The 14109-nt window shown below is 41.4% G+C and overlaps 1 protein-coding gene across 12 annotated transcripts in view; it reads right to left on the bottom strand.

Moving 5' to 3' along the window:
* Positions 1-14109, bottom strand: part of DMD (dystrophin) — a 7616828-nt gene that overhangs the window by 500461 nt on the left and 7102258 nt on the right. For all 12 annotated transcript variants that reach the window (XM_069639082.1, XM_069639084.1, XM_069639079.1 and 9 more), the window contains one exon: positions 5817-5878. In XM_069639082.1, the coding sequence (XP_069495183.1) occupies positions 5817-5878 (62 nt within the window). The remainder of the gene's footprint in view (positions 1-5816; positions 5879-14109) is intronic.

Here is a 14109-nt window from a genome sequence, read left to right as displayed (position 1 = left end):
CCAAAGACCCCAAACACAACATTAAAACCTTGCCCAAGAGGGGAGATAACCCTTGATAATAGACATTTGGGAACCCATTGAAAGGTGGTAAACCCCGAGAAGAGCAGAGAATGAAATTGGAGTCATCTTGTCAAGCGTCAAGAGGAGGGTCAAGGACCCAATAATGGAGAAAGGGAAAAGTACTAGAGGACTGGGCAAGTCCTGGCAGGAGAACATACCAGGCACATTGAGAACAGCTAACTGTCAGGCAAGTATACCAAGTTTTCGGAAAGTGAAATTGTCTAATGAAATTCTGGGAATCCTGGCGTGAGAGTACAACAGGTATTCCAAACAAAATTGAAGATTTTGTGATAAGGAATTGGGAATCCTGGCAGGAAAGAATACCAGGCATTCTAAAAGGAACCTGTAACTGCTTAAGGGGAATTGGGATTCCTGGTTGGACGGTGCACCACATTTTCTCAAAGGAAGTTGAACTGAATAAGCAACTTGGATTGTTAGTCTGAACACTGGGACATGGAACATAATCCTGGGGTAAGTGAAAAGTCCTTCCTTCCCATTTTTCTGGGAACTTTTGAACATGTATACTTTGTTTTATCACATGTGTAACTGCGTGTTTGATCCACTAGGCTAAAGGCTTGAGAGGATGGCCTAAAAAGGTTTTCGCCATCATGTCTTGTTATGTTAAGTTCCAGGTTCATATTCGAGTTTTGGACACACGGCAGATGACTTTTTACTTTGACATCCTGACTGTTCCCTTTTGTTAGTTCTATTGTCGCAAGGAAACCCCTCGTAGCTGTTAGGAAACATAGGCATTTAATCAAAATGTCTTTTGTTGATAAAGGTTAATAGCTACATAATCATGCCGTTGTGTCCGACTCATACTCGCTATGAAAGCCATAATAATTACCCAGTGTTAGCCTCATACCTTGCTATGCCCTTCACTGTCTTGTCCATGGATACAACTTAAGAATTTATGCCATCCCCTTCACCTCCCTTGCCACACAACCAAGTTTCACAAGCCATTCGGACACTGACCAGGCATCAGAGACCATGTAATCAATGGTCGCACTGCGATTCATGAACTCTCTTCAATTTCTTGGACAAACCCTTCCCATCCATTATTGTTCTCTACCCTAAAAGAATTAGCAACCAAATAGCCGCCTTCAAATATTGGCATGTGACCACCCATTCGATCAAATGCACTGAAAATATCTAGAATTTGATCAACATGAGACAGGGTAGAGCCCGAGCGGGCAAGACCATTCAGAATCTGTAAATGCTCACTCAACAGCACTGTGTTGGCATTTACTCATGTTAACATCACTGCAGTGGGGCCAACTACATTAGCTTCATGCCCCACTTGTTAGACAATCCTGGCTATGCTTCTGCTTTCTGGCCCCAACAGAAATATCAGTTTACACATTTCTTCCCGTTATATTTGAGATTTATGTCGCTGTTAGGCTGGCAAAGCTGGGGGTTGCGTTTCCTTCATCCCTGCTGAGTACATCCATACCACCATCACCTTTACTTTTGAAAGTATTGCTTGCAAAGCCTTTGCACAATTCCAGTACCTGCACACGTTGTCACCATTTACACTCCGCCTGAGACTCCATTCTCTTTGTGCAAGTATGTGCTATATGTCTAATCTTCAAATAGTCTCCAAATCAATCCTCATCATAGAAGAAACGTACGGTTAGATTGTTCTGCTAACAATATGTCCAAAACTTTTCTCAACAAATGGGATGCACTGGCCTTTGTCAGGAGGTTGAGTGGACTGTACAAAGGACACAGAAAATAGAAAGATTAAAACAAGTGATGTGTGGGGGTATCTCACAAAACAATGGCACAAAGTGAAATTGGGGCCGAATGGCAATCCACCGGTTGCTCAGAGCCGTTTCCCTAAAGTTAAAATGACAGTCAAAAGTTTATCTGCGTCCCTCCCTAGTATCACTCTGGGTCTCTTCGTCCATTCAAAGGTTTTTCATCATCAGGAGGCTAACTTGCTGCCACTTGTTCCACTCGGACTGTTGAACCTGGTTGTTGATGGACTAGGAATTCCACAGTACCCACAATCCCCACCAGAGGTAGGTTTGGTTATTTAAAAGGTTGATGTCTGGGCTCCTGGCCAACACACTGCCCTGGATTCTGGTCTTACAGCCTACCAGCCTTTGCTGCCCCAACTTCAGCTTGTTCCTAGGAGACAATTTTCTGGCATCAGTCCCTCGTCCTTACGCTCTTCTAACTGCTGGCGTACCTCCTTGACACTTCACTATGCGCTTCTTCATCTTCCCACCTCACACTCACACCACGCAGATATTGGGAAAGTGCTTCATTCTGTTCTCCTTGGGTCCCTGTTGGTCTTCCCCAGTACCCTCTCTATGTTTCTAGGTACACCTTATGCCCCCTCCTCTATTGGTCTAAGATTTCTTTCTGCTCCTTCCTTTTGCACATCTGACTCTGTATTTATCTTCATTCTGCGCTTGCTATCTCTCTACCACTTCTTTGGTTTTTGAGAAATCCTCCTCTTCCTTAGCTCACTCGCTCCATCTTCTCCTTTACTCGACTTTTCACCGCCAACCACCTCCGTCTCCAACATCTCCCTTCCTCCAGCCACACCGTAAACTCACACACACCCTTCCCCAAACACCCACACACATGCTCTCTGCTTCTTTTCATATGCCCCCCTGTCCCCTCGATAGATGTAGGGCCCCCGTGAGGGTCTGCACATGTGTATGTGTGTAGGATTTCTCCAGCTTGTGCGGAATAGGACATTAGCTAATAGATTCTGTTACAGGTGCATGTATTTCACAAGTGTGCGTCTCCCACATGTGCCAGATGAAGCCTGTAAAAGGCTAGACCACCATCTTAAACTCAACGTAGGGTTTGCACATTATGAGCATTCACAGAATCTTTGTCACTTCACCCCAGAGGGGAGCCTCTCCCTGTGAGGCTAGGGAAGGGAGCCCCCTACTCAACATTCCCCCTGGGGTGGCGGTCAGCAGGACCTAACAGGGAGAGAGGCTCCCCCTCATGGGGAAAAGAGCCCCTGTTCCGTTAAGAAACTCCATAAATCCCTCTATGAAGAATCATTGAAACCATCAATGCTTCAGGAAAAACATACTCCACAAGTCAATGTTCGTTATGTAATGTTACTCCACCTTGCCATCAGACAAACATATTGCGAAGAAGAGGATACCAGAAATAAAGGTTATCTTAGTCCCCATAATGGGACTAAGAAGATTGATTGAGTGAGAAAGAGCACTTATGAGAAAGAGACAGGACTATGGTTCTACACTGGGGAGGGACAAGTACTTCTCCTTAATAACAGAAGAAGGACCAACCTATCTGTTTGAAGGAACCCAGGAGGTTCAAAGCTAGCGAGAGACCAGAGAGCCATGGGAAGTACTCAGCTGAAAGATCCCAGCAACCACGAGGGGGACGAAGCACAGAGAGGGCAGAGAGCCAAACTGTTTGCGCAAGAATGAGAATCAAGACAGTGGCATGACCCTGAAGAGAGGGACCTGCTGGTCCTGAAACAATGCTGAGACCATGACTGGAAAGGCTCTGTGGAGCCGCGCATTGCTGGAAAAGAGAAGGCATGCTAGATGCGCAGAAGAGACCAGAGGCAGTCCGGCCCAACGGGAAGGACTGGGGATGCCAATCCATCAGAATAGAGATGATGGGAGTGGGTGGGGGGGAGGAGAACAGGAGGGGAACACGGCAGGAAGACCCTGAGGTGACTAATCAGACTAGTCTCAGCGGTTGAGAATGCCCTAAAGTAAGTGAAGAGTACAGGACTCATTATACTCGTCCCAGTGGTTGTTAATACCTTAAAGAGGGTGAAGGAAAGATCATTAACTCCATGGAGTGGTTGAATCAAAATCCATAGACAGAAAGCCATCTATAGACACTGCAAGAATCCGAAAAGGATAAGTGTCAAACCCCTAATGTGAGAAAGGAACACTATGGAAATCATTAAAGGGGAAGCGGAAAAGGGTGAGAAATTCCCTAGAAGAATTACAGTATTTGATTCAGATGGTTACCGACTATTTGAAATTCGACTACTAAGGCTGGAAGAAGCCTGCCCAGAAAAAGGGAGTCATTCTCCTGGACCTCCTTTTCCATCAATATTTAATTAGTGGTAGTGTTAGAATAGGATATCTTTTGATGAGTATGGATCATTACTTTGGACTGCCATACTGATGACAAGGCCCATAGTTTTAGGTTAGGCAGCGCTAACATTTGTAATGGGAACAGATGGGTCCTTTATTATTATTTTAATTAAAAGAATAGTAAGAAGGCCACCATTTGGTTTGCCTCCTTCTGACCTAACACAACATGTACACAGGAGAGGGCATCTGGCAATTGGAGCCAAGGTTTGCTTCGATAACCTCCGCTTTGTGGGTTGTTCTATCTAGTCTGGTAACAATAAGCAGAGTTAGCATTCTTGGATATCAGGCAGTTTCCCCAAGCAGAAAGTCCTTAAATGGCCTTCAAGACTCCTAACTTCACTAGCATATCCAGCAATGTTCTGTATAGCTCTGAAAGAAGGCAGAGGTTATTGTGGGACCAATGTGATGAGCCCCTGCCTCCTTACCCTTGTATTGCAAGGGCAGGGGATCCTCCACACACAAATCCCAGCTACACCAGCCCCGCATGGGCACTCCAAGGGTCAAGTAGGTGGATGTCACGTCCTTGAAGATCGGGAACTCTGCTCCTACTCACATTGGGGTCATATTTTTTAAAGCTGTGCGAGGATGAAAGGATGGCATCTTGAATATAAGGGAATTCCCTTCCTTGGTTAGACCATCATATGCTACATGAAGTCTAGCATAAATAGGGATGTTAAGCTTCTCTACACCTGCCCAAGAAAGTCCGTCCATCTTGGCCAAACAAAGAAAGGACATTGCTACTTCTTACCAACGTGCACAACAAGCTCCAACCTCTCTAGTTAATCAATAACTGGTATGTTAGCACTACTAAAGGAGCAAACACAATAAATCCCTTGGGTGCTGCTGGCAAGAAATAAAAGAAAGACATGCAGACAAAAAAGCCTGTTTGAGACACCCAAAGGACAAGTGTGAAGCTATATGTGAACAAAACACATTCCCTTTACAAATGGACTACTCAGGCCATCAATGCCTTTGCTGAATCCCAAGATGTGGCAGACAACCAGTCGCCTACTTTGTGGAGAAGATTAAGTGCATCCAATCATCCACTGCTGGTCTTGTGTGGAACAAAGTGCTATTTCAATTTTACAAATGAACATGCAAGTTTGAGATAGATAATTAATTTGAAGTTTTTTAATTTTCTTTCTTTTTTTAAAAATGTTTCTTCTTTCTTCTATAACCCATGTTGGGATTTGACATAGGATTTGCTTTATGCAAATAATGATGATGTACCCGTACATATGGATCAAAATTCTTGTGGTAATGTTTGATCTTCATGGGCCTTTGTTGATTTCCTATCATTTATATCCTTTGTCTAAACATGTTGATTGTTCATTGGTAATAAAAGTCCTGAAGAAGACCTTTATTTATGGTTCAAAACATGTGTAGGCAGCATGCAGTAAAAGATGACGTCTGAAGAATTCATAGAGGATTTTGTGTTCTTCATTAAACACTAGATTGATGAATTGGTTTATATTAGAGGGTGAAGCGCATCAGGTCCTTGGACCCCCTCGTAACTTTTATAAAATAAACCATACAATTCAATTTCACTCTAATCACCAAGATGAACTGGATATAAACAAACATCGTAATCTTACTTCAAGCTGGCCAGGAGTCTTACAAAAGGTGCAAATATGTTTTTCTTACCCAAGGACTGGTAGAGTTCGGTCATTTTTGGATGATCCCAGCAGGTCGTTTGCGTCTCATGGCTGAAAGCACAAAATGGGAAAAGGAAATTAGAATTCAATGCGCAACTAGCTGATCAGAAACAGACAACTAATTTCACATTATTGCACAATGCTGGACATAGTATCAGATATGCTTCCGGGGCTTCACAGTGCATTAGCAATATGTGATGGTGAATTACACTACACCCCTCTTTTCAGAATGTGTTCCTCTGTCTCTTCACCCGCATACTTAGCAGTTAGCCTACCACAAAATCATTCCGCAACCTAGGCATACAAATGGTTAAAAGTTCCCAAAATTATATTTTATCACTGAGCATCCTCACAAAATCTCAAATAGAAAGTACCACTTATTTTGCCAACATTTTATTTCAGTGAAATCGTACTTTGCGTGTGCAGATAATCTGTAAACCAGTAAAATCAAGGATATGTATGCAGCTCCGACGTGACTTGCAATATCTTTTTTAAAACATACAGAAGGGGATAGGTTATTGCTTAGGATACATAGTCATGCACGCATTCCCTTTAATTCAGAACGTGTTTCTTAATTAATCTAAGAGAACTTTTATTTGCCGATATGCATCAATGCAGAATCTGTTTGATTCGAAAAAACGAATAAGCAGCTTCTGACGTGTTCCAGAACAATAGTGTAAAGTGCAGCTAAAACATTTTCATTATCTGCTTAAAATATGTAATAAAATGTAGATTTAAAAATGCAAATGTTAATAGACAACTGTGTATCACCACAACCAATGATCTGATCAAACGTCTGTCGTTTGCAAAAAAAAAAAACTTTTTTAAATGGACTGGATTGAGACTATAGATGATTTGAATAATTATAGCACATATCCCGAATTTGCGAAATTTGCAAGAACAGAATTGCAATGTTTCTACATTAACTCTTTTCCATGCAATTTTCTTCACACCCTGTATATGCGTTTTAAACTAAATCAATTGCACACTCGAGAGAGGATAGCCCACTGGTCACATGAAAAAGGTGCCAAACCGGTGCTAAAATGTAGGTTTCCGAACTGTGTAGAACCCAAGGAGACACTGAAGCATCTGGTCCTAGAATGCTCATACTTTAGAGAGAGTCAAGTAGGAACCTTCTCAGTACATTTTTGAACACTGATGCAGAAAGTTCTCAAGTATTTCTCTGGTTAAGAATGATGTGGTGTGAATCCAGATCGCTTATATTTGCTCTGACCAGCTTTTTGAAAATGATTGATTCAGAGCTACACAAATATGATTGATATGCCATGAATATTATATGTTGATTACTTTAATATTGATTGATTGTAGGAATTAAATGTATCGTAACTTGGTGGATTATCCTTACCTCTCAATAACATTGAACCTCTTGTATATTTGCAGTGTTGCACAGTGATATTTTCGAATTTTTCTGAATAATTTTTGTATTTTATTAAATTGAATTTGCTTTAATGGGTACGATATGGCCTATCAGCTTGTACTTTTTTTCTTTAGTCGTTGTTTGAGTGTTAAATTTGCATTAGCACTCAATTTATTATCTTTCTGCGATTCTATCTGCCCTGTTCGTATTGTAGATTATTTTGCACATTTGTGTGATTTGCACTGAAACTAATATTTGCACAAGATTTGTAGGATCTATGTTTGGATATTAATGATTAGAACATTAATAACGTCTACCAAGAGATGTTTCCTATGCACAGGTCCATTTCTTTCACTTCAGAAGCGGACTGCAGAGTTTGCCGTATTCATATCTCACACCGAGAAAAGATTTCCAACACTGGGCTATAAAGAAAGAAGTCTCTAATATTTGAGACTACCGGATGAAGATATCTAATATGCAACGCCCGACAAGCATCGTAAACTAAGACTACAATTAAGATCCTTTAAAAGGTGACCAAAGACCATTCTAGGGATCTGACCAGTCGTATATCTTCAAAACTAATGCAGGCTACCCCGGCCAGACACAGCCCCATTTCAAACAAAAGAAAATTGGACTATGTAGAGATCATACACTAAATAGAATAAAGATCCTGAATATGGAAGGCATCCTGCAAACATAAGGACCCCCCATCCGAGGACTGTATCCACATGCTAAAACAGTTTCACCAGTCAAAACGTGAAAAAGTCTTCAATTAAAGAAGTAATAATTTTAACCCATTTATAGTCAAAGTGACTCACCACCTGACGAATGTTCCGTACTAACGCTGAGAACAGAAACATGTCGAGTTCGAAGCTCCAGTTATGGTTTAACTGGGACTCTCTAAACAAAAACTAAGTCTGCCTATAAAAGAAAGTCTACAATTGATTCTTATGTTGTTCTGTAATTAATTGAGCCGATTGGTTGCTCAACCTCCTATCACTAAGGAGATCCTGTCACAAAGGCTTATGTTTTTTATAATAGTTTTTAATATGTATGCACTGTACTTTTCAATAATATGTCACTACTATGTTTTTTTAACAATTCTATTCCTAAATAAAATGTAAACCTTTTAGAGATAAATTGTTTCAAGGTGCAACTGTTGTTAATATCCAACTACCTTTCACATATTTACTGCCTAACCTCTCCCCAAAAAAAGGTTGGGACATCACTAGATTGTGAAATGTGGGCTTCCCTGTTTAACTTGAGTGTATATTGATGATTGTCATATGATTTTAAACTGTACAATTTCAGATTTTACTTTGAAAAATGTGGGATTTTAAAATACTTTTGACCTGAAACTTGTTCAAGACTATATCAATATTTTGTAAAGGTTTTTTTCCAACCATGAACAAATTTTAAAGAAAAAAAAACATGTAGATTGTTGCTCTCACAAATATACTACCATAAACAGTAACTGGCTATAAAATGTCACAGAAAGCTTTTTTACAAGAAAGGAATCTGAAAAGCTTGCCACAGGATTTAATAAAATGATGCAGTGGCAGCTGGAATTCAGTTCTGTGCTGGCTGAAGTTGCCCGCATTAGGACCTCACAACTGAAGCATTAATGTAGCAATCACGTCCCAACCGGGGGTGGGGGAGGGGTTGGGGGAGGGGGTTGATGGCGGCATACATGTTTGGTAAAGGCCCGCTAGCCCAAGCCAAGGCAGGCCTGAGGAAAGCAAGGGCGTGGGGGAGGGCTCGGTGCTGTTACCGGCCATGTATGGCCTCCGGGCCCAGGGGATGAATATAAGCATGGGGCAACTATGAGGTGTTAAACACTTATATATATATATATATATATAAAAAGTTACAAGGGAACAGGAGGGAGCAAGTGTCATCCAGCCGCTGCGGCTCCACCAGCTGTTATCATTTGACTAGCGTTCAAACCTCCATATGATGCATTGGGACTCCATGGCTCGCTCCCCATGCACAGAAGGTAGGCAGACAGTAATCTATCTGGTCATGCCTATCTTCCAGTAGGAGCACATATACTACACATCTCCCTTCCTTTATAATGTCACAACACAAAAAACGACAAAACTACTAATTGTGAAAATAAAATATGAGTTCACACATAGTCCGCCATATGTCTTGGTCTACGATAAACTCTTCCCCATCTGGACTTGCAAGACGTGTCTCTGATGAGTACTGGCAAGGAAAATTCCTCAGATTTGTTTGAACAGTCTTTTTGCACACTCTCCATCCTCGATACTTTTCTCCGATGACTTGTTCTTTCATTGGCCTCACTCAAACATCGACCAACGGTCTCGCCACTACCAACATTCGAAAATTTGCAGTCACTACAGACCCACACTCTCTCAACATTCCATATCCTTCCATCCTACATTCGGACCGCATGTTTGAATGCCTCCACAACTCTGATTGGCCTAGACCATTTACACGGGCCTTCTCTAAGAGCAGGGGGAAGATTGATTATTATGATATTTCCTACTACAATTTCCCTGTCATACTTATTCACAGGCCTTCTCCCATCATAAGCAGATTTGATTTTCCATTGAACATTTCTGATCTTACCACATACAGCCCCAAAATCTTTCTCCACTCATTATCTTTGTTGTCCAACCACAGCAGTGCCAATTTTGTGCTTGCCTTCCTCCCTCTGCTTAACTCAAAAGGAGAGAGACCTGTAGTGGAATGTGGGGTAAAACAATGTGCTACAATCCTCTCCTTAACAGCTTCCTCCCAGTTTATCCCATTAGACCATGCCCACCTAATGGTCTCTTTCAATACTTTGTTAAAGCGTTATACTGTCCCATTTGTCTGAGGGTGGTATAGAGCACTCTTTTTGTGAAGTATAGAATACTTACTGCAGGAATCCAGCATCTCTTTAGATCTGAATTGTGTACCATTGTCTGTCATGATACTACCTGGAAACCCCTCTCTCGCACAGATGTCTGCCAGAAAATCAACCACAGTTTTCCCTGTGATACTTGGTGCAATTAACACTTCTACCCATCTAGTAAGATGATCAATCACAACCAAACAAAATGTACCACACTGCTGTTCACAGGGCCTAATACATCCATGCCCAGATCCTTCCAAACTTTACTCGGAATCTCAGTAACCACTATAGGCTGTTGCACATCCACACAACTCTTTTCACCACTACTGCAAAGGATACAACCTCGAATATAACGTTCTATTTGCAGATCGCATCCAGGCCACCAGAAGTAATTCCTTATCCTCAGTTTAGTTTTTACTATTCCCTGGTGGCCTTCATGACCAAGTTCAATCACTCTTCGGCGAGATCCTGAAGGTGGAATTATTTTATCTCCTGTCATGATGATATTGTTATGTACATGTAATTCATCTGCAATGGACTAATAATCCATAAGATCTGCTTCTTCAAATCTTGTTTTTTTCCCCCATGGACTTTGACTGTTGACTAGTTTTTTCAAATGTCCCAGTACTTTGTCTTCCTTTTTGGCGACATTCCATTCCTTCCTTGAGATGGATGCTGCCTCTATGTTCAAAACGACTTCCATATCATCATCATCCTCATCTACGACTTCAGAAATATTGGTAAGGCAAAACAGACAATCAGCAGTGATGTTCTTCACTCCAGGTACATAACGTACAGTGCAATTATACTCTTGAAAAAGCATCACTCATCTCCTAATTCGATTGGATACTTTGTCTAACCCTTTAGACATGATGACATGAACAAGAGGCTTATGATCTGTGCGGAACTCTACTTCACCACCCCAGATGAAACTCCTAAAGTTTTCTGCCGCCCACTTTATTGCTAATGCCTCTTTCTCAATGGCGGCATACGATCTTTCAGCCCCCTTGAGTAACCTTGATGCAAATGCTATTAATACCTCTCAGCCTTCATTTTATTGCGTGACAGCAGCTCCTAGACCTATATTACTAGCATCAGTAGCAATGATGGTTTTCTTATCACTTCTGAAATTTTTCAATGCCGGAGCCTTGTCTATTGCAGATTTTATCAATTCGAATTCTACCTCACATTCATCGTTCCATTCAAATATCTTCTTCTTGAGCAATTCTCGCTTAGGGACGGTGTGTACAGCAAAATCATGAACAAACTAAGAATAATATTCCGCAATTCCGATGAATGTGCGCACCTCTTCTTTATTACCAGGTCTAGGCATTCTTTTTATGGTGTCCACCAATTGTGCTTTAGGTGATATACCATCTGCAGAAATCTTATGTCCTAGGTATTCAATTTCTGAGCAATTAATTTTGCACTTGTCCTTGCTCAGAGTCATTCCTGCTTCATATAGTTTACCACAAACATATTTCAATTTCTCATCATGGGTCTTTTGATTGTCGGCATATATCAAGATATCATCTTGAAAACATATCACCCCAGGCACTCTCTCAAAAAGTTTGTGCATTACTTCTGAAACACCGATGCAGTGGACACCAGTCCGAATGGCATCCTCTTGAATTGATATAGGCCATCTGGTGTAATAAAAGCAGTGAGATGCCTAGAGTGCCTGTGTAGTTTTACTTGGTGGTACGGCGATGTTAAATCCAGTGTAGAAAAAAAACTTGACGGCCCAATTGTAGAAATCAACTACTGAATGTTGGGGAAGTGAGGTCTGTCTGGGACAACACACTTGTTCAGCTCCCGCATGTCCAAACACATCCGGAGTTTGCCCGACTTCTTCCTGAGAACTACTAACGGCGAAACCCACTCGCTGGCATCAATACTTTCAATAATTCCCTGATCCTCCAGTATTCTGATTTTCTTCCTAACCTCGTCTCGCATTGACAGGGGTATATTCGTCAACTTCTGGGCTACTGGAGTATGATCAGTTTTTAATTGTATTTCATGCACGTAACTGCGAAGACAACCGATACCTTCATGAAACAATGCTTTCATGACATCACTAGTGTCGTGTCTTGACTGTATCAGAGACGTCATCAGACTTGCTCACATCATTGTTGATTGCAAAGACAGATTCTTCCGCACCAGAGTCTAATTTTACTTGTAGTTTACTTTGATGAGTCCAACTTAATAGGGTTGTTTTGCCTACACTGGTTATGTATATTTTTCCTTTAGCTTTCCTATTTTTGAATTTGAACTTGCCCCAAAACCATCCTATTGTATCAATCTTTACACCACCATATGCTCTAGGGTTGATATCTGTTTCATGTAGGTATTCATGTTTCTCTTTATTCCACAGCTGTTGCGGTATCAATGTGTATTTCGCACCAGAATCTATCATCATGTTCATCTCTACTCCAACAGAAACTGTGGCTTTGAGACTCTCTATCTTCTTCATCTTCATCATCCATTATGACAAATACACATTCTTCACCTTCCTCTTCATCACTGTGGCCACTGTCAGAGTTGCCCCCTATCCAATTAGTGGACGTATTGCAAAATCTGCAGCATCTGGAATAATGGCCCTTCCCTTTGCATCTGCTGCATATAATTTTTAATGCCGGGCAATCTGGGTCGTCAGCCCAATGACTACTGCTATCACACCTATAACACTTTCATTGCCGTTTCTTCCTTGGATTTACGGCTTGCCTATCTGGACTGTTTCTCCTGGAACAGTTGTTGGAAATTCCTTTTTGATTAGTTCTGCAATGTCCCCTGTCAATCTGTGGTGGTTTATATGGTCTACCAAACGTTTTCTGTCTGACAGAGGCATTGTTAACCATGGATATCGACTCACTTTCCTCAGCAACATTGCAAGATATCTTTGTAGGTCTCATATTATTTGTTTCAACTTTAATTGATTTCATTTTGTTCTCTAGTTCCTTTACACACTCTTCAGTGTGTTCTACTTCGGTTGCTACTCGCAGCACCGTATCCAACGACGGATCATTTTCTGACCAAAGTTTTTCTCTTACTTTTGCACTCCTGCACTCCAACATGAACTGGTCTCTCAGTCTTTCATCCAGTTGTTCGTTAAAATTGCACGTCTTGGCAAGTTTTCTTAATGCAGTAATACATTTCTCAACACTTTCTCCCTCCTCTTGTGTTCTCTTGCCAAACTTATATCTATCCAATATGATACTTAGTTTCTTCTCATAAAGTTTATCAATCTTTTTGACAGTACGTTCATATTCATTAAGATCTACATCCTCATCAGCTGGGAGTTCTGGTAAGGTTTCATACTTTTCTTGACCAGCTGGACCCGAACAGTGTAGTAGCAATGATTTCCTCTTCTCTGCGCTGCAATTCGGACCACAAACCACCCCTGCGTAATGTTCGAAAGACCTGATCCACCTCTTCCATTGTATGCTGGGTTCATTAGTATCAGGCATGAAGAACATGGGTGGAGGAACACTGCTGAATGCCATTTCTACTGCAATGTCTTATCACTTTGTTCTATTTATTTTCTCTTGATATTCTTCCAGTACAAATATAACGTGGCCCTGTGAGGTTTACATGCGATTCCTTCCAAACGTATAATGCATTCACTTTATAGTAGTCAAGAAGAGATTTGATGAGATGTATGTACTTGCTTAATCAGGAAACATTCAACATTCAATTGTGTCCGTTGCTAAATCACGCAACATTAAAGCAATATAAAAAAAATGTGTGCACCGCTTCAACAGCAGTCCTTCGTTGATTACACGGATTTGGCTGCAAAGTGTGGCAACGAAATGCACATGCCCGTATGTAAAAATGATGAGAACGGAAGAAAACACCAGCCGTGTCTAACAGCTCCGTGTCAGTGGAAAGGAGCATTATTTCTCCCAGAATTACAACACCAGGGGCCGCTACAACGCTCGGATTGAGCGGAACGGCGACAATTTGCAGAGCAGACAGTACGTTACCAGAAAGCAGAGGATTCACTATGCCCGGGGCCGCTGCAACGCTCGGGCATGAGCGGCC

The sequence above is a fragment of the Ambystoma mexicanum genome, chromosome 7q (assembly GCF_040938575.1).
Source record: "Ambystoma mexicanum isolate Mex_15411 chromosome 7q, UKY_AmexF1_1, whole genome shotgun sequence".
In the NCBI taxonomy this organism is placed as follows: domain Eukaryota; kingdom Metazoa; phylum Chordata; class Amphibia; order Caudata; family Ambystomatidae; genus Ambystoma; species Ambystoma mexicanum.
This window is presented reverse-complemented; position numbering and strand designations above follow the sequence as displayed.